The 27,861-nt window shown below is 44.6% G+C and overlaps 2 protein-coding genes across 2 annotated transcripts in view; both read right to left on the bottom strand.

Moving 5' to 3' along the window:
• LOC109507316 (myomegalin-like) lies at positions 1–21,208 on the bottom strand. Its single transcript, XM_019856648.1, has 43 exons — positions 21,036–21,208; positions 20,845–20,964; positions 20,681–20,773; positions 20,068–20,292; positions 19,823–19,981; positions 19,640–19,741; positions 19,020–19,157; positions 18,760–18,939; positions 18,469–18,663; positions 17,935–18,117; positions 17,749–17,865; positions 17,609–17,680; positions 17,417–17,517; positions 16,661–16,800; positions 13,992–14,104; positions 13,777–13,907; positions 13,529–13,694; positions 13,153–13,276; positions 12,949–13,065; positions 12,414–12,679; positions 12,127–12,341; positions 11,284–11,401; positions 11,091–11,208; positions 10,949–10,997; positions 9,145–9,380; positions 8,951–9,058; positions 8,704–8,865; positions 8,361–8,621; positions 8,105–8,236; positions 7,619–7,735; positions 7,416–7,529; positions 7,160–7,291; positions 6,674–6,790; positions 6,432–6,591; positions 6,218–6,339; positions 5,901–6,137; positions 4,747–4,848; positions 4,377–4,597; positions 4,110–4,253; positions 3,891–4,029; positions 3,310–3,356; positions 3,063–3,117; positions 1–2,141 (listed from the first exon to the last, which is right to left on the bottom strand). The coding sequence occupies exons 1-43, from the start codon at positions 21,036–21,038 to the stop codon at positions 2,011–2,013; spliced, it is 5,982 nt and encodes a 1,993-aa protein (XP_019712207.1). The 5' UTR covers positions 21,039–21,208; the 3' UTR covers positions 1–2,010.
• The window catches only part of LOC109507315 (myomegalin), a 25,577-nt gene continuing 18,764 nt past the window's right edge, over positions 21,049–27,861 (bottom strand). The window contains exons 18-29 of the mRNA XM_019856647.1: positions 27,597–27,791; positions 27,063–27,245; positions 26,877–26,993; positions 26,737–26,808; positions 26,545–26,645; positions 25,789–25,952; positions 23,120–23,232; positions 22,905–23,035; positions 22,657–22,822; positions 22,281–22,404; positions 22,108–22,221; positions 21,049–21,173 (exon numbers count right to left, since the gene is read on the bottom strand). Of these exons, the coding sequence (XP_019712206.1) occupies positions 21,049–21,173; positions 22,108–22,221; positions 22,281–22,404; positions 22,657–22,822; positions 22,905–23,035; positions 23,120–23,232; positions 25,789–25,952; positions 26,545–26,645; positions 26,737–26,808; positions 26,877–26,993; positions 27,063–27,245; positions 27,597–27,791 (1,605 nt within the window). The remainder of the gene's footprint in view (positions 21,174–22,107; positions 22,222–22,280; positions 22,405–22,656; positions 22,823–22,904; positions 23,036–23,119; positions 23,233–25,788; positions 25,953–26,544; positions 26,646–26,736; positions 26,809–26,876; positions 26,994–27,062; positions 27,246–27,596; positions 27,792–27,861) is intronic.

Genomic DNA, 27,861 nt, shown 5'->3' with positions numbered 1-27,861 from the left:
AAAAGCTGCACAAGTTTAATAACACAACACTATATACATCCGGAACGCCACAAAACATGGTTCATTCTCCCTCATTAACAATAAGGCCGTTTTTTGTTTGCTCCAGCAAATAAAATACTCCCAATTTGAAAAGGAAGGAACACTTTCAATTCAAAGTCAAGCGAAGCAACAAAAATATGAATGCGGGGCCAACTATTGTGCTCGGTGGCATACTGGAAGATGTAAAGCGATTTCTTGTCGGAAACAGAAAGTGGCCTCTGTAAACTGCGTATAAATAATACATGGCACGAACACACTTTGAAATACAATTGATGTTTCACATCACGTTAAAAGAGTTATTGCACAGCTACCCAAACTGTTTCACTTTGACCTAAGCAAACGTGTCTTTATTCAAGCGCGCGCACACACACACGCACGCACGCTCTCAAATAATAAGGTTATTTACAGCATGAATGGCACATGTACAAGCGTCAAACAAAGCGAAATGTACAGAACAATGATCCCACCAGTATCCTGCCAAAGTTTGCGTCATCTATAACATGACCATGAGCCATGAGAATGTCATCATATAGATACACAAAATGAATGGCATGAGACCTTTTGGAGAAACTCTGCCTTTTTTTTTCTCTCCTTTCCTCGCCGTTTGTTTGTTTTGGTCCAAAACTAGAATTCATTGCACAATGGGAAACATCAAACCAGCTCCATTGTGGCTCGAGAAGCCTTCAGTATCCTGATCGGCTAATTGCTCATTCACATGGTTAAGGCAAGTTAAAAGTTCAAACTTTGGCAAGTAGTGGCAATCTCCCATCCTCTAACTTGATTGTTGTTGTTTTTTTTCTACAATCTTTGATCATGCACACTCCAGTGATAGCTTGAAGTCACTGCATTATTGCACATGCTCGTACATCGGCTTTTTTTTTTTGTTTTGTTTTTTGCAGCAGCACTTCAACCTCACATTTCAGCAAACATGCACGTTTAGAAATGCCAAATCTCGCCACTTAAGCACTTGACGAACCAAAAAGGAAGCTGGTGACAAAAACAGTGAGCCACTTGCTGGTGTCTATGGCTCGTCGCAGAAAATATTTTATACAGTCACAAAAAAATCCACCGGGCCTACGTTCCTCCATTATCTCGACTAATACATTGTGAATGCCAGTGAGTTCGATTTAAAGGTTGAAATATATTCGGTGCTTGATGGAATGACAGATTGTTTGTCTTTGAGTGAACCTTTCTTGACCACACACCCACCGCACTCATACACTATTGTTCAAAAGTTTGTGGGTCACTCGCGAATATCTTAATTTTTTTTTTTTTAAAGTAGAAAAAAAGTTAGAAAATTAAAAATACTTATTGTCATGTTCATTAAAATTGTATGACCTGACAGGGAGTTTAAAAAGGAATTCCTCTCTGGCCCCATTTTGTGCCTCTAAATTGATTAGAAACCACTGCGCCTGAAAAAAAAAGAACAAATCAGAGGCAGGAGTCGTGAATGACGACATGTCAGACATTTGCCATGAACTTGTGGGCACACTGATAGCAGGTACACTGCCACGGCCTCGCGGTGGCTTGTACCTTGGGCTTCAGTTTCGCTCAAACTATGGCGGAATATCCCCTTCCAAAATAAAGACAATGTATTTCTAAGTGACCCCAAACTTTCTGAGCATGAAGTGTATGTGTGCAGAGTTCCTCTCACAAACCTCCTTTTTACGTGCAGAAAACACCCTTTCCCCCTCCACAGGTTCTCGGAAGACGACGTTTTGAGGGCATCTTCAAGCCGTTCCGTCCGGCTTGTCACCGCAACCACCAGGGACACGTTTCACACACCTTCTTTCATACACACTGCTGACAGTTCCACTCAAAGAATAACACTGACTGCGCTTTTGAGGGGTTTGGGGACGCTGAAGGGAGTTTGGTAAGGCCTGGTTGGAGACAAGAGGTTTAGGGGACAGAGGAGGTCTTAGCGATTTTAAACGTCGAGGTCCGTAGCATCGAGTCTGGTTGTTCGGCGGTCTAAAGCAAGCATTGGCTGGTGCGCTTCCTGGCAGCAGGGCGCTGGTTGGCCCCAGGGGCTTTGACACCGTCAGTCCTCAAGCTCCGGACATCAGCAGGTTGCTCTCGGGCACCACCTCCTGGCTCCTCAGCTGCATGCAGGAGAGAAGGTTGTGAATGAAATTGGGCAATATAAGCAGCCCCAGACATGATGTGGGGGTAACATGCTGTTAATATTACTCTGAAAAATACTTCTGGCGTTTGTGTTAGTTGTATGATAAATCAAATGGTATGCTCAAGATAAGTAGTGAGTGTCGTGCTCTTTGACAAAAACAGGAACAACACACAAACATGAACGCACACACGTACAAGTTTGAAAGTTTGTGACTCACATTGGGCAGCAGCTCCCTATTTTAATTCTGCTGCTCCCACGCCAAACTCATCCAAGCATCCCTGCCAAAGCGCATGCAGCGAAGTCTCTCTGGAACCGCCCAGGCTCAATTTAGGTTCAATTTAGCTCCTCCCCCGACATACAAAGCTTGTCTCTTGATCAAGATGCATCACTTCAACATAATTTCTTGAACTGTACTGTACTAGGTTCCCATTTCGACACGACTTTGGTGTAATCATGCGACATTTCAGAGTGTTTCAGAAAGACCACAAAAATATGAGTAGGTGTGTTTTTTTTTGTAAACTATGCAAGATTGGTTAAAAAAATGTGAATTTGCGAAAAAGGGTTCACACCTTGAACGGGAAACATGCATGTTAGTTCCATTGAAGACTCCAAATTGTTCATTTGTCGATATGTGCCCCTGCGATTGGTTGGAAAGAGCCCCGCCTCTCGCCTAAAGTCTGCTGGCATAGGTTAAACTCTATAGAAAATGGATGGATGAATATTGATCTATAAATACTTTCTGTTGCTGTACGGTGAAATGACTGTAAATGATGAAATGATGAAGGCGTTAATGTCGGCGTGATTGCAAACAACAAATGCACCGCAAGGTAAAAGCTGCCAATCCAGAAGCAAAATCGGCATCTGGGGCAGCCTCTACCTATTCTGGCAAGACAATTACCGGCGTAGGGAGCGGAAGACGAGGAGCTTAGAGAGGAAAGTCTCAGCTCGTTCTTCTGGAGGTGTTCACACGCAGTGTGAGACCAAAGGACGAGTAAGACACAAACAGACAAGAAGTGATGGAATCACAGGTAAGGGTAATGAGAAGAGAGGAGACAATCCTGATACAAATAATGATTTGACCCGGGGGACGAGTCCTATGAAAAAAAAAAGAGACATTTACCGAACATTGTTTTTTTTTTCCTTACCTCCAAGTTTGTCCTTGCTTTCTTCAAAACATCCCGAGTCCTTGACACTGTCAAAACAAAGTGCATTTCATTTCAGTTCCTTTGTTCACAGAGATCCTCCAAGAGGTTGTTCGTTGAAATACAGTGGCGCCTTGAGATACGAGCGCCAAGAGAAGAACGTCATTCCCAGTGAATAGAAATGGACATTTAATTGATTGATTTTCCATAGTGTCGAGGTAAGTTGAGTGTCCCCATGTTTACATCTCCTTGTTTCATGAAACATGAAAAGTTCTCACGCCCCAGATTTGTTGGCATTATTGTTGGAATCTGATTTACTGTCTTATGTTTACGCCACACTTGTTTACAGAAAATACTCTTTAGAAATAAATCATCTGTTTGTGATGGTCAAAATGATGGCACTTGGTGAGACTTTTTTTTTTTTTTTTTTTGAAGACTTTACTTGGTGTAAAAACTCTGTTAACCAGTGGCCTATTGGGCTCTTTTTTAAGTCCAAATTTGGAAGTGTTTGAAATTCATCTGCTGCGGCGCCTTCTCACCCACTTGTGCTAAATTTGTTCCGCTCTTCTTCATTTGTAACTTACGCTGGTTCACGATGAAATGCTCCATGCTCTCCTTGGTGCGACTGGTGCTCCTCAGTCTTTGAATCGTCCCCTTCAGTACCTCCTCCTGCTCAGACACGCGGAGCTTGAGGGACAAGATCTCCTCTTGCATCGACTGCTCCTGTGTTCAATCACATGAAATGTGTGATTGTGCGACGTCACCGGAGTCGTGAATTTCCATCCCGCTGCCGGGGAGCAAACCTTCTTCAGGTTCGGCGTGGAGGCGTCGGCGCTGGGCAGCGCAGCCCTCCAAAACATCTTCAGCAGAGACGCCGCCTCCTCCAAAATCTGCCTCAGGGTCTTCGTGTTGGACAAGAGACTCGTGGCATTGCCGTAATCCAAGAACTGCAAAGAAATGAGTCAGATAACGGCTCCTGATTATTGAAAAGTATTCGAACACCCGGACGGTGCAGCCACAGGAATTTTGGGGGGACCGCAGTGGTAAAGGTCGAACAACAGGGTTCTCACCTGCTCATTGTTTTGTTTCTGGGTGGCTCCTAACGGTGAAGGAGAGCTCAGGCACGGGCGCAATGCTGCCTCCATGCGCTGCACGATGCTGCGACCTTCAAGGACTTGTTGCTGGAGAGCGTTAAAGTCATCCACGTGACCGACGGCGTGGCGGCCATAACGGTTGGCGAACGAGCCATCGGGGGCGTCACCTTCCAGCTCAGAGTGCGGGTCAAGGGGGTCTGGGGCGGTTGAAAGGAAATACAAAGAAATTTCTTTCATTCTAGTTTTGCGGAGGTCAGTTGCGAGTGAAGCAAAGCGCTGACAGGCACATTAGAACCAAACTGTGTACGAGTGAAGCCACAGTCATGCAGTGCGGTTAAAGTCACACCGTTGGCGGTGCTATGGCTGTCATCCAGGTCCGAGTAGGGGGGACAGGGAGATCCACAGTTAAAGAGACCAATGTCCCTGACAGGTGGAGAAGGGGCCGGGTCTGCGGAGCACACATACACAAACCAGGCTGGGACACACATCACACCGAAGCCTCACATACACGTGCACAGTGAACCGCCCGCCTAGTCATTTGTCCGATATGTTTTTCTGCAGGGAACCTGTCTTGGCCTATTTGGGTATCGTGGTTTATTTTGAAGGGTTATGTTGTCAAAAGACTTTGAAATTTGATATACGTTTTTAGTTCATGATAGTTCGTGGTACATAATGGGTTTAAACTACAGTGATATCAACAAGGTAAATTTGTTCCACACCAAATCTTTTTTCCCAATGAAAATGACTTGAAGTTTAAATTCCATTCATTTGTTCGTGAAGAATTCCACAACTACTGTGACTCAGTAAACTGCAATAATATCAGTCATTATTTTCCACAGCGGATAAAGAAAACATGCCCATGATTTGCGCCACATTGTCTATCCCCAAATGTTGCTGCACCGTTTGTGTTCAAATATCCCTTGCTAAATGACCATTCATGAGCCTGTTTATGGTGTTTTGCATTGTGCGTCAGCGTTAAGCTAGCAGAAGGTGAAGTTGTGAGGTTGTTTTCAATGCACATCTAATTTTCTTTGTTTTATGTTGAGTCTAACAGTAAACTTCAAATGGGAGTCGCATTAAACCGCTCGAAGCCTCTCTTTTTTTGTTTTTTTTTTTGGATGAATTGCTGTGCCAAATTGTAACTTCAAATGGGAGTCGCATTAAACCGCTTGAAGCCTCTCTTTTTTTGTTTTTTTTGGATGTACTGCTGTGCCAAATTGCAGCTTGCTGTGAGGTCAGACTAGATGAGATAACTCCAACTCTACCATGCTCGCATGCAAAATTTTTGCTTGCAAGTCAGAGCAAAAATTGAGCGTTGGCTTGCATCTATAAAAACTCTTAAGACGGGACAATCAGGCACTACCACAACATAGGCAATTATTTTGTATTATTTGTAGGGACAGTCAAATACTCATGTTTATTCGCTGTTTGGGACAGGACTCAGTCAGCTTTCCCTGGGGGGAAGGCGGGGGTTTCCTGTACAGGCAGTGACGATGTTACCATGGAGCAGCTGTCGCCTGTAGACGTTTTCTCTCTGAGGGCTGGCGCCGAAGGCCGACAGGGACGGCGTGCGAGGGGAGCTGCCGCCCAGTTTTTGCTCCAGCTGCTTGTGGAGCTCCAGCTGCTTGAAGGCGCTGTTCTCCTGGATGCTGCTCTGCAGCTGGGCCCGCAGACTCCTCACCTCGCTCAGTAGCTCCCCCAACTCCACAGGCAGGCCAGGAGCTTCGCACAGGAAGCCTGAAACCAAAACGCAAGTTCCGCCTTCAGGTTCAGGATGTGTGTCACAATGACATTTGTAGGAGTGCGATGAGACGAACCTTTGTTGGATTTGAAGCTGGAGCACACGCGATCGTACACGTGCAGTTCGTTCTGCAGGGAGTGGATGAGGTCTCTGCTCTCACACAACTGCTGCTGCAGGAGAGACGCCTCATGCTGCGCTCTGCGGACGCACACATGACAGTTAGGACGGAAAAAAAAAAAAAAAAGCACAGGACGGATAGATTTTCCTCAAAGCATTTCGGCCGAACAGACCTGTTGATTCTCTCCTGACCGGCTTGCCTCAAGGCGAGAATCTGCTGTCCCTGCTCCTCACTGTGTGTCTGAAGTCGTCTCAACTCCTCCTTCCACTGCTCAGCTTCCAGTTCGGCTTGCTTGAGGCGGGCGCGTGCTTCGATCAGCTCCTCGCACGAGTCTGAGCAACAACAAACAACAACAACAACAAAAAGAACGCCTTCACTGCAGGTCCAAGCAAAAACAATATAATGGCGCCTTACCTGTGCTGGCCTGTAGACGGGACTGCAGATTCAAGTTCTCGTCTGTCAGGACTCGGATTTCATTCGACAGATGTGTGACTGTGTCCAACCCTTGAATGTAGATGTTTGTAGCTGCTCCTGAGCAATACAACAGTAACAGATGAAGGAACACTTAGAATAGGCATCTTCAACATTATATAAGGTGTGTTTTCAGATAAAAACACACAGGTGAGTGCAACCAGGTGATATTTTCCTTCTATTGAGATAATTATGAATGACGCCTTTTACAGTGCCTTTTGTTTTACACAAGATGTCCTCAAAGATGATCATAAGAGCATGAATGTGTGAATATTCAGAAAACGGTATTCTAGCAAATTTGTGGGTTCAAATTCTTACTAGCGATCTTAGTTATTGTTGCGCCCACAGGAAGTCTACCGACCAATTTGCTGGGGACATTTTGCATAAGGCCTATTGAAACGTGGTGAACTGACATGAGAGCTATACTACCTCCGTCACGCCCAGTGTTTGCTAATTTTTCCTCCAGCTGCTGTCGGCGCCTTTCGTTGGTCCGAATGGACTCTTCCAGACGCTGGCGAAGACATCGCACCTCCCGTAGGTGCTCTTCAATTAAATTGGGCCCTGAAAATAAAACAATAAAAAAAAGTAACAGTTACGTTGAATATATGCTATTTCAATGGTAAATCATTTTTAGGATGCTACTGACTCATGCAGGAAGCTTGAGAGACAAAGTCGACAAGTTTACCTGTCTGGTTGTTTTCTAGGAAAGGTCCAGGGATTCCATCCTCCTTCCACTGCTCAGCTTCCAGTTCGGCTTGCTTGAGGCGGGCGCGTGCTTCGATCAGCTCCTCGCACGAGTCTGAGCAACAACAAACAACAAACAACAACAACAACAAAAAGAACGCCTTCACTGCAGGTCCAAGCAAAAACAATATAATGGCGCCTTACCTGTGCTGGCCTGTAGACGGGACTGCAGATTCAAGTTCTCGTCTGTCAGGACTCGGATTTCATTCGACAGATGTGTGACTGTGTCCAACCCTTGAATGTAGATGTTTGTAGCTGCTCCTGAGCAATACAACAGTAACAGATGAAGGAACACTTAGAATAGGCATCTTCAACATTATATAAGGTGTGTTTTCAGATAAAAACACACAGGTGAGTGCAACCAGGTGATATTTTCCTTCTATTGAGATAATTATGAATGACGCCTTTTACAGTGCCTTTTGTTTTACACAAGATGTCCTCAAAGATGACCATAAGAGCATGAATGTGTGAATATTCAGAAAACTGTATTCTAGCAAGTTTGTGGGTTCAAATTATTACTAATGATCTTAGTTATTGTTGCGCCCACAGGAAGCCCACCGACCATTTTGCTGGGGACATTTTGCATAAAGCCTATCGAAACGTGGTGAACTGACATTAGAGCTATACTACCTCCGTCACGCCCAGTGTTTGCTAATTTTTCCTCCAGCTGCTGTCGGAGCCTTTCGTTGGTCCGAATGGACTCTTCCAGACGCTGGCGAAGACATCGCACCTCCCGTAGGTGCTCTTCAATTAAATTGGGCCCTGAAAATAAAACAATAAAAAAAAGTAACAGTTACGTTGAATATATGCTATTTCAATGGTAAATCATTTTTAGGATGCTACTGACTCATGCAGGAAGCTTGAGAGACAAAGTCGACAAGTTTACCTGTCTGGTTGTTTTCTAGGAAAGGTCCAGGGATTCCAGGAGAGTCCCCCATAGGCTGAGTCATGTTGCTCATGTCCCAAAAAGTCCCTCCACCTGTTACCATACCCGAGCCCGACTTAAGTGAGTGACCCTCGGGAATGCCGCCCAGCTGGTACTGCGGAAAGGCATGATGAGGTAGGTGGCTGTAGCCTGAGAGGTCGCACTGGTTTTGAGGACCGGCTGAGAGAGAAAAAAGAGGCTTGACATGAGGATCCGGGAACCCTGTAAACACATAGACGTTATGAACAAATGTGTGAAATATGAGAGCAAAAGAGTGTGACACAAACTCCCAGCATCCCCTCACCCCTTTTCTGCTCATTCATCTGTTTATACAGTGTGTCCAGTTCTGGGTGAACAGCCATCACGGACAGGGCCCTACGGCGGGTGTCATATGTGACCTCTGTACCTCGGACATCAGGGTCACGAAGGGGAGGGAGGGACGAAGAGAAGGGAATACTGAGAGGGGCTGGTGGAGAATGAAAGGGAGTCAAGAGACAGAAAAGAAACCAGCGGGGGGGAGGTTTCCAAGCCTTGAGTCATGAATCCTCTACCTTTCAAGGACGGAGCGGTTAAACACCCAGAAGCTGAGAAAAGCATTCCGGGACAGCTGAAAGACGATTGGAGGGGTCCACGAGAAGGAGGAGGGATCGATGAATGGGCTAAAAGACGGTGATGGAAGATGAAGGACAGAACAGAGAGGCAAAAAAAAGAAGAAAAATAGCAGAATGATAGAAGGTCTAGTTACCATCTTGTTCGGATTGTTGCTGCTCTTCCTGGTCCTGATAGTCTCTGGCGTCTAACTCGGAGCACAGATCCAGGTCTTCGTTGGTTTGACACTCATCGGACACCAAGGAAGTCCTGTCTGACGGGTCGGTGGTCTCCGAGAGGGCTTGGCAGCTGGATGGCGTCTCAGGGCGATGCTGCAGCTTGTTGTGCAGAGACTCGATGATTTGGTCTTTCTGCTGAAGCTCCTTGCTAAGCCTGCAGGGGAAAGTGTTGGGAATGACGTTAGAAAGCCTGAGAAAAACAGATGTAAAATGTATTTCATGTTCATTACAACATTATAAACACAACAAAACAGGAACAACAAACAAAATAAAACTACAGAAAGGCATTCATTCGTGTACACTTGAAACTGCAAATGAGTGTTTTCTATTTTCATCCTATTCCTTCCTTACTGTTTGAGTTGTTGATGCAGCATCCTAAGAAGGCATATCTCTCTGGATCGACCTCGGACATCGTTCACCGAAAAAGACCACAGAGAGTCTCTGTATATTGGACAGCTCTTAGAAATCAGTGATTTCCACAGCGGAGCCATTTGAGTCTCAGTAAAGTCCAAAAGGAGAAAAAAAAAATACGTTGATAGTGTCTGCCACTGCTATTTAATGCCAGATACCGTCAAGCGACCAAGACAAAGAAAAGTACACATGAAAACAAACAATCCAAAAAAAAAAAAACCCTACAAATGTTACTACGAGACGGGAAAGATTCCTCTCTGCAGCAGCACTGACCCGCTTAACAGCAGCTGTTGGGATGTCTTTACAGCTAAATCATCTTAAGAGTAAAGGATCCCCTCTACCTACTTGGGTGTGGATTAACGGCGACCATCTGTCTCCTTTCTAGCCCTTCGCATGTTACATCATCTATCTATATTTCTCTCTCTCTCTCTCTATCTATCCATCAATAAATCAGCTGTTTTAGGGTGATAGGAGAAGGATAGGGACCAAGCCATGTCACAAACAACGAAAAACTGCAAGTACAGTAATTGATCTCAGAATATTCAAATGTCCTCTATCAAAAGTTTTACTCATAGATAAACCAAGAAATATGATCCCCAAAACACTTCATTATCATTTCCAATTCGTCTTCCAACATTACTCTTGAAAATTGGAAAGATTTGATGAAAAGGAAAGGAAAAAAAAAACATCCACACAGGAAGTACACACGCAACTGAGCTGCGGCGCCATCTTGTGGTGCCGTTTCAGAATGCGCACAAAATCCCCCAAAAGGTTTTTTTAACAGGTACGTAAAAAACGAAAAGACATGACTAAGACAATTTAAGGTTAACTTATATACTTAAATAATTACTGTAGTGGTTTTTGTCGAGAGGACAACCAAAACAGAGACATCCAGTGTGAGTGAAATTGGTGCGAATTTTACATTTGGGGCTTGTTCCCAAAGGCCTTGCAATCTTTTTTTTAACGAGAAATTTCTGAGGATTTTCTTGCTCACGCTCGCTGTCCTTTTTGTACTTTGAGGAGGTAAAGCCAGTTGCAGGTAAACAAAAGAGTCACTGGAGTATGCACTGGCCTTGTGTGTAGGCTAAACATGAATTGTGCCAGCAAGACAAAGGCGTGCCTCAGTTTTTTTTTTTTTTGGGGCCCAATATTATTCAATCCAATAGTGTGCTTAATCCTTAGTGTGTCATGACAGATCAGCAGGTACTCTGTAGGACATTATCCAATTGCATATAATTGTCCCAAAAATTATTTCATTTAAAAAAAATGTATTTTTGTTTATCTATACCAGAGAAGATTAAGGTGACTCACTGCATGGCCAGCAACTCGTGGCCTGTCTTGTCAACGGGGCTCTCCACTCCTGAATCGGGAAAGACACACGAGGGGATTTGGCATAAAATGCATGGAATGACAACAACGCAGCGGCTGGGGGAGACGTGAGGGTGAGCCTTACGTCCAGTGAGCTTGATGAGCAGTCTCTGAGCTAGCGCGGTGCTTTGTGAAAGCTGCTCTCGAAAGCTCTGCCCCATGTAGTAGTCAACATCGTTGGCCCGCAGCAGCTCCTCAAAAGCCTGAGGGGGGAGAAAAATTTGCAACGGAAAGTCTGACAAGAGATCCGTGTTACCGCAAAGGGACTTTCCAGGCACCTTGGTGGTGTCACCCAGATGCTGGGTGAGGATATGGGAGACTCCTTCACCCTCTCTCATCCGCTGCCTCAGGTGGGAGAGCTCACGAGCTTGGGCCTGGATGAGAGAGTTGTACTTTCTGCACAAAAAGGAGGAGGTGAAGAGGCCGGAGGGGACACAAGAAAGCAGAATATTAGATAATATTATACCTGGATGTTTTCTGTTGATAAGGAGTTGTTGACAACTTTCATTGTCAAAGTTGTGAAGGCTGAATGAACATTTTTTTGGAAACCCATATTGCTGTACCACATACAGGGATACAGTCCCTTTAGATAAATACAGATAACCAACTAGTCTGATGATTGGTTCATAGAACAGTAATAAAAATGTCTTATTCGTACATCCATTTTTTTTAGAGTAATAGCGACTTGAATTCTGCTATGAATAGCCAAAAAGCGCAAGTAATTGACCTCCGCTTAAAAATGTTAATCGTGGAAATATCTCTCAGTCAAACACACAAATACAAAATGAAAACACCCATAAGGAGCATAGAGTAAATGCTGACCACTGAATTAACCAAGTCGCAAATGGCCAATGACTGCACCTCCTGACGTAACTCACCAGGCCATGCCCCTCAAATGCACACGTCAACACAAAAATGTGTGTGACTTCTGGAAGAAATACATTTTAGGAGCTGTTGAGCTAAATAGATTTGGCGCCATCTTGTGGCATTTAGGGTAATTTCAGAAAGCGCCCAAAAAAAAAAAAAAACGACGAGAGCGTACTGCTTTATCCTGTTCAAGGTGGCAGGAAGCCTGACCCTATGTGAACTGTATTGTTTGGTAGAAATGTCTGATGCCGCACCCAGGCCATGTGGCACATTTCCCCTGCTCTGCTTCGCACTTCCCCTCCAACTTGGAGCTGCTCAATTGGGCCTCCAAGGTTGCCACTCGTGCCATCAGCTCCTGCAGCTCGCGACTGGGTTTGGACGCAGGTGAAGTCGCCTGGGTGTCGGACACCCAGCCTTCATCTTCCTCCACGCCCTCTTGGGCGGGTGACATCTCGAAGGCCCAGTTTACCTGCAAAACACAACGTAAAAGGTGAGGGATCGTCTTCGGGTGAATAGAAGGGCCAAACTGATTTAGCGATACCTTGCGTGGCGTCCGCTCAAGGCTCGAGGCATAGTCACTTGTGGCCGACAGGGAGCGAACACGCATCTGAAGCCCGCGGATTACTTTGTGGCAGCGGGTTAGCTGGGAGCGCAGATCCTGGACCAGGTGATGCAAAGCTGATTCATCCCCGGTTCCGTCGGACGCACCTCCGTTACGCCCGGTTCTACTGGCCTTGTACCAGTCCCCTCCCACGCTATCCTCCTGCTGATGAGACAGCGACGTGCACATCTCGAGGTCATCAAACTCTGAGGAAGAGAAAAGATCTCTCATTAATGAAAGCAATACATAAAGAAACAGAAAATCTGTGTGTGGTTATATCTTTGCATTTTTGTTGGGCAAACAAAAAAACAAAAAAGTGACAACTGAATCTTTCAGTAGCGTGCGAGAACATTTCAGGTGTGTGCGCGCGAAAAAAATTTCAGTATTAGTAAAGTGTTTGAGAGTGTTTCAAAAGTATACCTGTGAGCATTTCAGCAGTGTGCGAGTGCATTTAAGTGGCGTGTGAGAGCATCACCTGGGCTGCTGGCATCGTCCCTCTCAGCTTCATTTTCACTGCGTCCACAAGTCTCATAGCCCAAATCCTGTAGATCCACTTGCACCTGCTTACTGGCCTGCTGCACAGACGTCTCCGCTGCAGAAACGTCAAACCGTCAGACTCTGCGCACGAATCATTTCAACCTTGCCGTGTTCCCATGATGATGATGATGACCACACTCACTGAGCAGGTCCCTGTAGTCCTTCAGCTGCTCGGCCTGAGCGTGAACGGTGGCTTCAGACACCATCAGCCTCTCCTGCAGTTCTCGGTTCTCCGAACAAAGCCGGGCCGAATGCTCACTCAGACCCTGGACCAAACATGCATATTTTTGGAATGTGAAGGGGGTAGTCCAGGAAGTCCCGAGCCGAGATTCAAACCCAGAACCTCAATAAGGCAGACGTGTTATTTAGCAAGCTGTCCTTTTCCCCAACTAATACCAATAAGTTCCAATGTACTCCGAGACTACAATATGATAGAACAGGTCTTTATTAGTAACCAATTTTGGGACATGATCTAAGGAGGAAAAACGAGGGCACAAACATACAGGACATTATTTTACCTTGACAGGCACGGAAGATGTAGCCCCCCGTTCATCATCTTCCATGTAGTCCTCCTCCTCAGTATCATCCTCCTCCTCACCCTGGTCAAGACTCCTGTGGTCTGTCCCCACTCCCTGATGTTCTTTTAGGAACTGGTTCTCCTTCCGAAGCCTCTGCAGTGTGCTCCTTTGAGCAAACAAGACCACAACGTTGCCATCAAATGGAGAAGGAAAAAACAACGGAAATTGCCACTGGGACAAATACGCACCTCATCTGGGTCACCGAGGTGAATCCCTCCCGCTCAAGCTGTGACTGTATTTCTTTTAGCTCCAGTTCAACGGTCTGCGTGCGAGTCCTCAGGAATGCAGACTCTCCTTCATGTCCACGGGCCGTTTGAGGCTACACAAACACGTTTGATTGTTAGTGGCGTCACAGTCGTGGTGTTGAAACGAGTATACGCGGGTATGGAAGAGAAAATCCAACCTCGGTGAAAGGCAAACTCGCAGGTGTAACTTTCTCGTCGTCCTCTATGCTGTCGGTGAACTCGTCGCTGCTGCCGTCTTCATCATCCCCCTCGTCCTCTTCAGTGCTGACATCTGGAAACACACCAACCGCATTTAGACATGGTCCACTTGTGCAGTTCCTATTAGTTGATATCCACAGTCACTCCCGTTCCTCTTATTTCTGCATTTTTTACATCTTTTCCTAGTCAGTCTTTTTTTTTCTCTTTTTTATCTCGACTAACAGAGCTCCACTCTGACGTGGAGTCACAGGGCTGAGGGGAAATGTTATGTCATCTCTTTCCAGCGGGCCAAAAAACACACACAGGGTGGAGCAAACCAACTGGTGGAGTGTGTTACTGAAAACCAAGGGGAGGTTCTAAACAGTTTTGGAAGAAATATGGAGTCATAGATTATATATAAGCACTAAAAATAGAGTCTGTTTGGACTGGTCTGGACAATGGCGGACATTTGGAGTTGGTTACTGTCAGTGAAGAAGTTGTTTGCCGCTATACTCATTGGCAGAATCTAATGAAATTCAATGTAGGCGCTGTATTAAAATGGATGCTTTTACTAAAGTAGTAACGTTCAGCTTTTATTTATTGTCGTTGGTGGAACGCAACTGCATACTGTTATCTTGGCTAAATAAGGTAATTGGAATATTAAGAACGACTCAGGATGATGCAGTGCACTTTAACACCACAAAATGTTGTATATTAAATGAATACCTGTGTTTTGTAATCTTGGAAGTGATTGTCTACTGTCAGCATTAAATGGCACCATAGAAAAGGGATGTATGTATGGGGTCTTACATTTTCTGGTTCGTTGATTTTGTGCACTTTAAGAGGAGGGTCTACTTGTGCTGGGAATTTATAGACTGAGGAACTGTATTTCTTGACATTTTTTTTTTTTAGCTTTGGCACACTTAACCAGTGACCGTCAGTGTTACAACTTGGTTCATCTGGTGTTTTATACTGGGGTGTTTGGGGACTCACAGTCATGCAGACATGGAATGCATGCCACACTCACACAGGTGAGAAATAAAGAAACACATTTAAAGGGACAATCTCATGTCATGTATGTTTACATTTAAACAATCAACTGCTTGTTGAGGGTATTGGAATTGGTCCCCTCATCCCCTAGCGTTGTTCTGGGGCAGAGATTGTGGTTCCATACTAGATAAAAATCAGGGATTTCAGGGTTGGGATCTTCTCAATGTCCTCCCAACAAACACAAGAAAAAGATATCCATAAAGAGAAGAACTTCTCTTCAACAGAGAAAAACAGCATGTGTTTATTTAATTGCATTTCAAATACAAAAAGTATTGACAAAGAATGCCTGAGGTGAGATAAGAGCTTCCAGGATGAATTTAACAGGAAATAGAACATGTAGCAAAAGCTTACCAATAGCACTGTACAAGTTTTCCACCATCTCATCTAATAGAGCTGAGCTGACGTCTCTTGCCTATTTGGACGATCAAGGAGCAAGAGCAAAGTTCCTCGGAAACCTAAAGGCTGCCACGCATCGAGCGACACAACTGAACAATTGCGAACCAAACGGTTGGTGACTCTCCCGACGCAGCGCCGAGCGCAAAACTGCTTCCTTTTCAGGAAACGTTTTGAGGCGCCACGTATCTCGTACTGTTTTATTTTATCGTGACAAGTTTGTGGAGGCAGAAGTGGATTGGACTGGCCAACGTAGTTTTAGTATAACAATAGAAAGAGAGCAGACCAGAAAAAGTGTCAATATTTGCAAGGCTACTGATATATATGGTAGCGCCACCAACTGTACTTGTGCTTTTAGGTCACAGAGACTCTCCAAGCTTGATTTTTAGCACGGGCACATTTGAAATGCTACATTTTGTTACGTACTACAGTATTGTAAAACTATAGTTTGCATACTGTATTTAGTGTTTTGGCACGGATTAGCGGTGGCTGGCTGGATGTGGTTTCCCACCCGGTAATATTTTGTAAAAGCGCATGCAATAGAACAGCCGCATTTCAATCAGCTGTCCTATTTGCATCCAAGCGTTTGAATCGCAGCACAACTAGTTGTTGATAGTCGGCCACTCATGATAACTAGTCATTCAACTGTGCACACCCTCCTACTGTTCAGTTATGTTGCTCTGTGTGTGAAAAAAAAATCTAAAGCTGACTACAGAAGCTTGGGAACTCTTTTTGGAGGGATTTGCAGATAACATGATGACGTCAAGCAAATAATGGATGGCAAGATGTTGCACTGTATGTACTTTGTATAAGGCATGGGCTTCCGTTTCTCCACAAGGCTCGAAGAAAACGTAACTGCGGCTCTAAGGCTGGAAAAGTAACATCAGTGAGAGACGGCACAAGGAAATGGCAAAACAGAACAGTTAGCACTGACAAGCAAAAAAAAAAAAAAAAAAATGCAAGCAGTTTTTTGAAACCAAATAGAACATTCACAACACCATTAAGTATATTAATAAACATGACTCCATTGAGGTTAGTCTTCTTTGATTATGTTGCATCTGGATGAGGTTAGGTGTTTCTATCTATGAGCACAAACTTTTTTTTAGGAATAAGCTTTCATCAGCATGTTGAGGCCACACCAAACATCACACATCATTTGTCACAGTGGCCCCTGCAGACCCAGAGGCTTGAGTCTGACTGTTCCCACCTCCTAAGTCACGCTGCCTTTTGGTGGCCCTTTCCAGGTCCAGGGCCATGTTCTGAATCCGGGTCAGGACCTCCTCCAGTTGCCCGCGGAGTGCCTGAACCGAGTCCAGCTGAGTGTGGAGGGCCAAGACCTTGTCGGAGCTGTTGAGTGGAAAGCAGAGTTGTCTACGTACAATCGCAGATATATCTGCACAATCTGTCGAGTGATATCCATTGCAAGAGCTACGTTCATAAATCCTGCCTTCATGGAGAGAACACTGGTCAACAGTGAATTTTAATCAGAGATGGCTTTGTGAGTTCCTAAATGTATTTTTGCCGGTGATTTAAAAAATGTATTCAGTTATTTTGAGCATAAGGTTTTTAAGATAATTTCATTTTTTTGTTTGACCTTCAAAAGCCAGCACAATACGGACCCACGGTATGTCTAAATCAAGCTTCTCCCGTCACTTCAACATAGTTCCTCATCAATAAGATGTTACATGATGGTGGCTAAGCAGTACCTGCATAAATCTGAATATGTGGGGAAAAAACTATATGGTTATTCTAGTTGTAGTTTACAATTTAACAAAAACTGCTAATATTTTGCTTAACTTATTTAGCTGAAGGGGAGTGAGAGCAGTCCAGGTTCCTGGCTATGCAAACTACTTGTAAACCACAACAATAATTATACTGTAACAACTGAGCACTATAGGACAGAATTTTGGATTCCATGTGCAAATGTCCTTGATATTGTGCCTGCAAGGTATCCACTGCCTACCTGTCGCTATTGGTGTGAATGAGATTCTGGTATAATCTCTTTTCGGTCCTCAGGGCACCATTCAGCTGACGGTACTCCAAGACAAGCTGCTCCAGCACATGCTAATTTGTTTCAGATAAAACAAAATGAGATTTAAGGTGATTTTTGAGCAAATCTCTGGTCACATATCCCGTAAATGAAGCAGCAATACACCTCGGTACTTGCTGTTGCTGCTCCCTTTGCTTGCTGGGCAGCCAAAGATGAACGCAGAGCAGACAGTTCTTTCTGCAAGGATTGGATAACAATGGGTTAGCATCAACACAGACAAAAGAAAAACGCATTTCCACATGTACCTGGGCTTCCCTCTCCTTCTTAAGCATTAACTGCAGCTCTTCCTGAAGAGCCTTCATGTCTTCTTCACTTTCTGGAGACGGCTGCATCATGACTTCCTCTTGGTTCTGCATCATCTCCTGATCAATCAAAATCAACAGTAAATACTTTGCGCAAGGGACACAAAGACAAAGAGATGAAAGTGGTACCTTAAAAAAGGCTTCTTTCTCTCGGAGAAGACCTTGCAGGTGCTGCACGTCTCCGCCCGTCTCCCTCTCTTTGTCCCGCCTCAGCTCGCACAGCTCCTGCTCTCTCTTCGACAGCTGCCTGCGCACCTCCTGCAGCTGACCTGTGCGCTCGCTTATAACCAAGGACAGCCTGTACGAATTGTCCTGAGATGGATACAGAGTGATATTCATTAAAATGCACCAGTGTGGAACTAAACGGCGCGCGCACACACACACTAATCACATTGAATGAGATTGAATATACATTAGTAGACACAGAAAGTTAGAGATAGATTTCCTTCACTACTTTCATATGTTATTTTTTCCCTTTTTCTAAGTATGTCACTTTCATGCCTTTCTGTGACTCTTCCAGTCCCCGTTGCTACTGTTATGAAACATTCCACATTTGACACTGTAGAATTGATTTCAGTTTTGTTTTGTTTTTCCATACTTTTAATAGCGGATTGCAACTGTTGGTTGAATTAGAACACATCAGAAATGCCTCCAATCTCATACCTGCAGGTACTGGTCTTTGACACTGAGGGTGTTGAGCAGGTCTGACACCCGTGTTTGGTGTTCACTTGATTGGCGGCTGCGGTCTGACAGCAGGTCCTGAAAGAGCTTCTCCTTCAGCTGGAGCCGAGCCTTCAGCTCCTCCACCACCTCGGTGGGGCCGGCCTGAACTCTGGCGACCAGGGTCGCCGTCAGATCCTGCACACGCAGGAAACAACATAGGGTGGACTTTCTTCTTAGAGATCTTCGAAGTGTCAGGATAGAAGCCGCAAAATAAATCCATGTGTTTGTAACCTGTATCTCCTTGCTGCGAGCCTGCAGCGCTGCTTGCAGCTGACCAATGATGGCGTCCTTCTCCCTGAAAATGCTCCTCTCCTTTTCTTCACTCTCCTGTTTCAGCCACTGAAGGTTTCTGTAGGCTTCGGCCGCCTGCTCCAGCTCCAGCTCTTTCCTTTGCACCAGAGCATCGAGACTCTAAAATAAGCACACACTCCAGTTATCGCAAGTGTACACATACTCTAAATGTCAACTCAACCTTGCAACTTCAAGTGTACCGTGATGGTCTCCTCGTTGTTAGACAGGATGCAGCGGAGCCTGTCCAGGTCTCGGTCTTTTTCCCGTAGCGCCAGCTGCAGTGTCCTCACTTGACCCTCGCGTTCATCCAGGCAGCGGAACTTGTCATCGATGGTGCGCTGCGGGAAGCAGAGGGAGGACCTTACGTAGGAATTTTCAATGTAACACACACCTCATACTAGGTCAAAATCAGCTATATATTTTTTTTTTTTTAATAAATACAGCGAGCCCCTGCCTATTCGCAAATTGAACTCTGCATTTTTTTCTGTGCAACGTCTCTCCGCTTATTTGCAGTTTTTGTGCTCTTTGTATAATGCCGCAAGATTCCAGAGAATGGAGACAGAACCCTCACGAATGGGAAAACAGAAATTGGTGTCAAAAAAAGCATGTCAAGTTTCAAGCAGATTAAAATAATTATCAAAAATTCAAGCATCTTCAAGAATCTTTGAAGATTAGGTAGCGGTATGCAGGGACTAGTACAAATGTTGATATTAATCTTTACACGAGGTTATATATTTAGAGATATTGTTAAATGGCGTGTAAAAATAATACAGATTTATCTTCCCTTGTAAGAGACGTATTCAGTCTGTTTGCATACTACCTCCAAAGCTCTGTCTCTGTCTTTAATTCTCTCTCTTAATTTCTCTAGAAGTGCATCTCTTGGTTTGGAACTTTCTGGTGTCTCGAACATTTGTGAGTACTCCTAAAAGAAATGAGTAAAGACAAGTTTGCTAAGCTGCAGATTTATATACGCTACCCATCATGCAAGTGTGAGGGGGGTGACCTGTAACTGTCGCTCCTTCTCCCGCAGAGAGTGATTGAGCTGTGCGATGCTTCTGTCTTTTTCTTGCGCCACGGAGAGCCTCTCGGCCTCGACTTCCTTCAGAGCTTCTTCCTTAGCCCTGAGCTCGGCGCGAGTTTTCTGAAGTGTGCAACGCAGGTCCTGCAGCAAAGAGTACAGATCTTCATTCAGGCCTGTGGAATCGCACGTACTGCACATCCTTGCGCCGCTTTTAAATAGCCACAAACCTGATTGTGTTTTTCAGTCTCTTCCCTATGCTGCAGCGCGTCCTGAAGGTCAGCATTCAGTCTGTCTTTGAAGCGGGCCAGATCGTCACCTTGTCTCTGACTCTGCCTGAGACTCCTCTGGCTGGCCTCCAGCTCCAGGCCCAAAGAGAACAGGGAGCTTTGCACTCCCACCAGCTCCCCTTGCAGCTGGGAAAGCGTCACAGACTCACTGACCCCCTCTGGAGCCTAAAGAGAGAATAACCACTTAGCAACCTGTTACTGTGCTCTCTCCGGGAACTACCGTCATTTCTTCAGGCGTCTAATTAGGCTACAATGGCTTGTGGTTATAAAGACACCTGTTGCACTTGACAGGCTTTTATTTTTGGATGGCTCTTGAATTATGGTTAGAGGTAAGAGGGATGGCCCGTTGTTCCTTTTGCATGCTCTTGAAAGGCTTTTTCAAACAGGAATCTGACTACGTCGACAGTGAAGATTTTTTTTTTTACTGTGTGTAGGGAATCTAAATAATCTATGAATTTCTCTTTTTGAGTTAAACTACTGAATGGCCGATCTGTTTGTTGTCTGCCACCTTGAAGGACATCAGTTGATTCACCCAACATAATAAACATCTGACCTTGCTTTGTGCGAGTTGATTACGGTGGGCCATCTCTCGGAGCTTGTTTAATGTGACGTTTTGCCCCTCGATCAGCTGATACAACTTCTGGGCCTTGAGGTAGAATTTATATTGATTAAGAGTGCTCACATAAATCAAATCCATTTTGTTTCAAGAGCGCTCACCTCACTGTCTTTGGTGCCGATCGATTCCGTGAGGTCTTGGATGGTTCTCTCCTGACTCTGAGCAGCCTGGCGGAGGGAACGAAGCTCGCACTCCATCTCATTCAGCTTCTCCTGTAGCCTCTATGTGTGAATGCAGATGTCACAGTCAGTCTCAGCCTCCTGTCAGTCATATTCCTCTGAATTTGTCTTACCATATTGTTGGAATCACTCTCGTGGATTTTGGCCTGCAGGGACTGGACCTGGAGTTGGGCCTTCTGCAGCTCGCTGACACACTGGCCCGCTGCACACTCGTATTGGTTCAGCTGGCTTTGCTGCTCCTCGACAAGGTTCTGCAACACAAAGAGGGAGGGAGAAGAGAGTCAGGTTTAAAATCTGTAGCCCAAATACTTCATATATACAAAAGTACTGAGACAGCTTCCAATAGCTTTCAGCAGCGGGTCCGGGGCAATATTTGCTCACTAATATCAGACGTCTGGGTTATGGTCTAATCTGAGTAATACATTGACTAACAATACTGTCAGTCAATAACGCTGCATGTTGTAGTCAGGACTGACATTGAAATGAAAAAAGAAAAAAAGCAGGACCGCAAAAAGCATTGTCGCCGTATTGCGTAATGGTGGTTCTCCATTAAAAAGTCTGCTCATTCATGTGATCATTTGGAAAAAGGCTCTTGCGTAGGACTTTGCCTTTACTACATGCGTGAGTTAGCCTGACTGTACCCAAAGTGCTCTGTACAGCTATTATGTTTACATAACCCACATGTGCACTCCACTAGACGGTTGCATCAGTCCTGTGTGATTTATACTATCAGGCAAGATGAGGATTTTAAAAACAATTTAGGTCGTTATTGCAATTTCAAATGGAAGTGCTGAATTGGTGAGATGTTGTGGTTTTGTAACATTGGGTGGAAGGCTTTGCCTGAAGGGAAGTGGGTGAAATCAGGCCAACAGTACAGCCACTGTCTTCACCATCTCCCCTCTCATAACCTACTTATGTCAGCAGCTCTTATGTTTATTGTAGAGGGCCAACGTACAGAAAGCCTAACAAAGATAACGCTCAGGATTACTAATTCGTCACAACTGAATTTTTGATGCGGCCTTTAGAGACATATTGGATAGAGAAATGGGGATATTAAAGTCTACTTTTCAGTTTCACATAGGAAAACAATCCTGTGCCTTAAAATGACAATGACCTTTGTGATTGCATGCCAACACAGATATACACACATTAAGCAAGTAGGCCATGCCGTGGCTGGAAGCTTACCGACGGCTAATTCAATGTATTCTTTCACTGAGACACAAACCACAATGGCAGACATCCTCTGCCTGCCTGCTGTGTGAGCTGGATACAGCGACTGACACATTTGTGTGGCTAATTCTGCAACAATGTTAATTGGCAGTCATTACAGAGCACCAAATGATGATGACCACACTCACTGAGCAGGTCCCTGTAGTCCTTCAGCTGCTCGGCCTGAGCGTGAACGGTGGCTTCAGACACCATCAGCCTCTCCTGCAGTTCTCGGTTCTCCGAACAAAGCCGGGCCGAATGCTCACTCAGACCCTGGACCAAACATGCATATTTTTGGAATGTGAAGGGGGTAGTCCAGGAAGTCCCGAGCCGAGATTCAAACCCAGAACCTCAATAAGGCAGACGTGTTATTTAGCAAGCTGTCCTTTTCCCCAACTAATACCAATAAGTTCCAATGTACTCCGAGACTACAATATGATAGAACAGGTCTTTATTAGTAACCAATTTTGGGACATGATCTAAGGAGGAAAAACGAGGGCACAAACATACAGGACATTATTTTACCTTGACAGGCACGGAAGATGTAGCCCCCCGTTCATCATCTTCCATGTAGTCCTCCTCCTCAGTATCATCCTCCTCCTCACCCTGGTCAAGACTCCTGTGGTCTGTCCCCACTCCCTGATGTTCTTTTAGGAACTGGTTCTCCTTCCGAAGCCTCTGCAGTGTGCTCCTTTGAGCAAACAAGACCACAACGTTGCCATCAAATGGAGAAGGAAAAAACAACGGAAACTGCCACTGGGACAAACACGCACCTCATCTGGGTCACCGAGGTGAATCCCTCCCGCTCAAGCTGTGACTGTATTTCTTTTAGCTCCAGTTCAACGGTCTGCGTGCGAGTCCTCAGGAATGCAGACTCTCCTTCATGTCCACGGGCCGTTTGAGGCTACACAAACACGTTTGATTGTTAGTGGTGTTACAGTCGTGGTGTTGAAACGAGTATACGCGGGTATGGAAGAGAAAATCCAACCTCGGTGAAAGGCAAACTCGCAGGTGTAACTTTCTCGTCGTCCTCTATGCTGTCGGTGAACTCGTCGCTGCTGCCGTCTTCATCATCCCCCTCGTCCTCTTCAGTGCTGACATCTGGAAACACACCAACCGCATTTAGACATGGTCCACTTGTGCAGTTCCTATTAGTTGATATCCACAGTCACTCCCGTTCCTCTTATTTCTGCATTTTTTACATCTTTTCCTAGTCAGTCTTTTTTTTTCTCTTTTTTATCTCGACTAACAGAGCTCCACTCTGACGTGGAGTCACAGGGCTGAGGGGAAATGTTATGTCATCTCTTTCCAGCGGGCCAAAAAACACACACAGGGTGGAGCAAACCAACTGGTGGAGTGTGTTACTGAAAACCAAGGGGAGGTTCTAAACAGTTTTGGAAGAAATATGGAGTCATAGATTATATATAAGCACTAAAAATAGAGTCTGTTTGGACTGGTCTGGACAATGGCGGACATTTGGAGTTGGTTACTGTCAGTGAAGAAGTTGTTTGCCGCTATACTCATTGGCAGAATCTAATGAAATTCAATGTAGGCGCTGTATTAAAATGGATGCTTTTACTAAAGTAGTAACGTTCAGCTTTTATTTATTGTCGTTGGTGGAACGCAACTGCATACTGTTATCTTGGCTAAATAAGGTAATTGGAATATTAAGAACGACTCAGGATGATGCAGTGCACTTTAACACCACAAAATGTTGTATATTAAATGAATACCTGTGTTTTGTAATCTTGGAAGTGATTGTCTACTGTCAGCATTAAATGGCACCATAGAAAAGGGATGTATGTATGGGGTCTTACATTTTCTGGTTCGTTGATTTTGTGCACTTTAAGAGGAGGGTCTACTTGTGCTGGGAATTTATAGACTGAGGAACTGTATTTCTTGACATTTTTTTTTTTTAGCTTTGGCACACTTAACCAGTGACCGTCAGTGTTACAACTTGGTTCATCTGGTGTTTTATACTGGGGTGTTTGGGGACTCACAGTCATGCAGACATGGAATGCATGCCACACTCACACAGGTGAGAAATAAAGAAACACATTTAAAGGGACAATCTCATGTCATGTATGTTTACATTTAAACAATCAACTGCTTGTTGAGGGTATTGGAATTGGTCCCCTCATCCCCTAGCGTTGTTCTGGGGCAGAGATTGTGGTTCCATACTAGATAAAAATCAGGGATTTCAGGGTTGGGATCTTCTCAATGTCCTCCCAACAAACACAAGAAAAAGATATCCATAAAGAGAAGAACTTCTCTTCAACAGAGAAAAACAGCATGTGTTTATTTAATTGCATTTCAAATACAAAAAGTATTGACAAAGAATGCCTGAGGTGAGATAAGAGCTTCCAGGATGAATTTAACAGGAAATAGAACATGTAGCAAAAGCTTACCAATAGCACTGTACAAGTTTTCCACCATCTCATCTAATAGAGCTGAGCTGACGTCTCTTGCCTATTTGGACGATCAAGGAGCAAGAGCAAAGTTCCTCGGAAACCTAAAGGCTGCCACGCATCGAGCGACACAACTGAACAATTGCGAACCAAACGGTTGGTGACTCTCCCGACGCAGCGCCGAGCGCAAAACTGCTTCCTTTTCAGGAAACGTTTTGAGGCGCCACGTATCTCGTACTGTTTTATTTTATCGTGACAAGTTTGTGGAGGCAGAAGTGGATTGGACTGGCCAACGTAGTTTTAGTATAACAATAGAAAGAGAGCAGACCAGAAAAAGTGTCAATATTTGCAAGGCTACTGATATATATGGTAGCGCCACCAACTGTACTTGTGCTTTTAGGTCACAGAGACTCTCCAAGCTTGATTTTTAGCACGGGCACATTTGAAATGCTACATTTTGTTACGTACTACAGTATTGTAAAACTATAGTTTGCATACTGTATTTAGTGTTTTGGCACGGATTAGCGGTGGCTGGCTGGATGTGGTTTCCCACCCGGTAATATTTTGTAAAAGCGCATGCAATAGAACAGCCGCATTTCAATCAGCTGTCCTATTTGCATCCATGCGTTTGAATCGCAGCACAACTAGTTGTTGATAGTCGGCCACTCATGATAACTAGTCATTCAACTGTGCACACCCTCCTACTGTTCAGTTATGTTGCTCTGTGTGTGAAAAAAAAATCTAAAGCTGACTACAGAAGCTTGGGAACTCTTTTTGGAGGGATTTGCAGATAACATGATGACGTCAAGCAAATAATGGATGGCAAGATGTTGCACTGTATGTACTTTGTATAAGGCATGGGCTTCCGTTTCTCCACAAGGCTCGAAGAAAACGTAACTGCGGCTCTAAGGCTGGAAAAGTAACATCAGTGAGAGACGGCACAAGGAAATGGCAAAACAGAACAGTTAGCACTGACAAGCAAAAAAAAAAAAAAAAAAATGCAAGCAGTTTTTTGAAACCAAATAGAACATTCACAACACCATTAAGTATATTAATAAACATGACTCCATTGAGGTTAGTCTTCTTTGATTATGTTGCATCTGGATGAGGTTAGGTGTTTCTATCTATGAGCACAAACTTTTTTTTAGGAATAAGCTTTCATCAGCATGTTGAGGCCACACCAAACATCACACATCATTTGTCACAGTGGCCCCTGCAGACCCAGAGGCTTGAGTCTGACTGTTCCCACCTCCTAAGTCACGCTGCCTTTTGGTGGCCCTTTCCAGGTCCAGGGCCATGTTCTGAATCCGGGTCAGGACCTCCTCCAGTTGCCCGCGGAGTGCCTGAACCGAGTCCAGCTGAGTGTGGAGGGCCAAGACCTTGTCGGAGCTGTTGAGTGGAAAGCAGAGTTGTCTACGTACAATCGCAGATATATCTGCACAATCTGTCGAGTGATATCCATTGCAAGAGCTACGTTCATAAATCCTGCCTTCATGGAGAGAACACTGGTCAACAGTGAATTTTAATCAGAGATGGCTTTGTGAGTTCCTAAATGTATTTTTGCCGGTGATTTAAAAAATGTATTCAGTTATTTTGAGCATAAGGTTTTTAAGATAATTTCATTTTTTTGTTTGACCTTCAAAAGCCAGCACAATACGGACCCACGGTATGTCTAAATCAAGCTTCTCCCGTCACTTCAACATAGTTCCTCATCAATAAGATGTTACATGATGGTGGCTAAGCAGTACCTGCATAAATCTGAATATGTGGGGAAAAAACTATATGGTTATTCTAGTTGTAGTTTACAATTTAACAAAAACTGCTAATATTTTGCTTAACTTATTTAGCTGAAGGGGAGTGAGAGCAGTCCAGGTTCCTGGCTATGCAAACTACTTGTAAACCACAACAATAATTATACTGTAACAACTGAGCACTATAGGACAGAATTTTGGATTCCATGTGCAAATGTCCTTGATATTGTGCCTGCAAGGTATCCACTGCCTACCTGTCGCTATTGGTGTGAATGAGATTCTGGTATAATCTCTTTTCGGTCCTCAGGGCACCATTCAGCTGACGGTACTCCAAGACAAGCTGCTCCAGCACATGCTAATTTGTTTCAGATAAAACAAAATGAGATTTAAGGTGATTTTTGAGCAAATCTCTGGTCACATATCCCGTAAATGAAGCAGCAATACACCTCGGTACTTGCTGTTGCTGCTCCCTTTGCTTGCTGGGCAGCCAAAGATGAACGCAGAGCAGACAGTTCTTTCTGCAAGGATTGGATAACAATGGGTTAGCATCAACACAGACAAAAGAAAAACGCATTTCCACATGTACCTGGGCTTCCCTCTCCTTCTTAAGCATTAACTGCAGCTCTTCCTGAAGAGCCTTCATGTCTTCTTCACTCTCTGGAGACGGCTGCATCATGACTTCCTCTTGGTTCTGCATCATCTCCTGATCAATCAAAATCAACAGTAAATACTTTGCGCAAGGGACACAAAGACAAAGAGATGAAAGTGGTACCTTAAAAAAGGCTTCTTTCTCTCGGAGAAGACCTTGCAGGTGCTGCACGTCTCCGCCCGTCTCCCTCTCTTTGTCCCGCCTCAGCTCGCACAGCTCCTGCTCTCTCTTCGACAGCTGCCTGCGCACCTCCTGCAGCTGACCTGTGCGCTCGCTTATAACCAAGGACAGCCTGTACGAATTGTCCTGAGATGGATACAGAGTGATATTCATTAAAATGCACCAGTGTGGAACTAAACGGCGCGCGCACACACACACTAATCACATTGAATGAGATTGAATATACATTAGTAGACACAGAAAGTTAGAGATAGATTTCCTTCACTACTTTCATATGTTATTTTTTCCCTTTTTCTAAGTATGTCACTTTCATGCCTTTCTGTGACTCTTCCAGTCCCCGTTGCTACTGTTATGAAACATTCCACATTTGACACTGTAGAATTGATTTCAGTTTTGTTTTGTTTTTCCATACTTTTAATAGCGGATTGCAACTGTTGGTTGAATTAGAACACATCAGAAATGCCTCCAATCTCATACCTGCAGGTACTGGTCTTTGACACTGAGGGTGTTGAGCAGGTCTGACACCCGTGTTTGGTGTTCACTTGATTGGCGGCTGCGGTCTGACAGCAGGTCCTGAAAGAGCTTCTCCTTCAGCTGGAGCCGAGCCTTCAGCTCCTCCACCACCTCGGTGGGGCCGGCCTGAACTCTGGCGACCAGGGTCGCCGTCAGATCCTGCACACGCAGGAAACAACATAGGGTGGACTTTCTTCTTAGAGATCTTCGAAGTGTCAGGATAGAAGCC

This window comes from Hippocampus comes, unplaced genomic scaffold (assembly GCF_001891065.2).
Source record: "Hippocampus comes isolate QL1 unplaced genomic scaffold, H_comes_QL1_v1.1 scaffold105, whole genome shotgun sequence".
NCBI lineage: Eukaryota > Metazoa > Chordata > Actinopteri > Syngnathiformes > Syngnathidae > Hippocampus > Hippocampus comes.
This window is presented reverse-complemented; position numbering and strand designations above follow the sequence as displayed.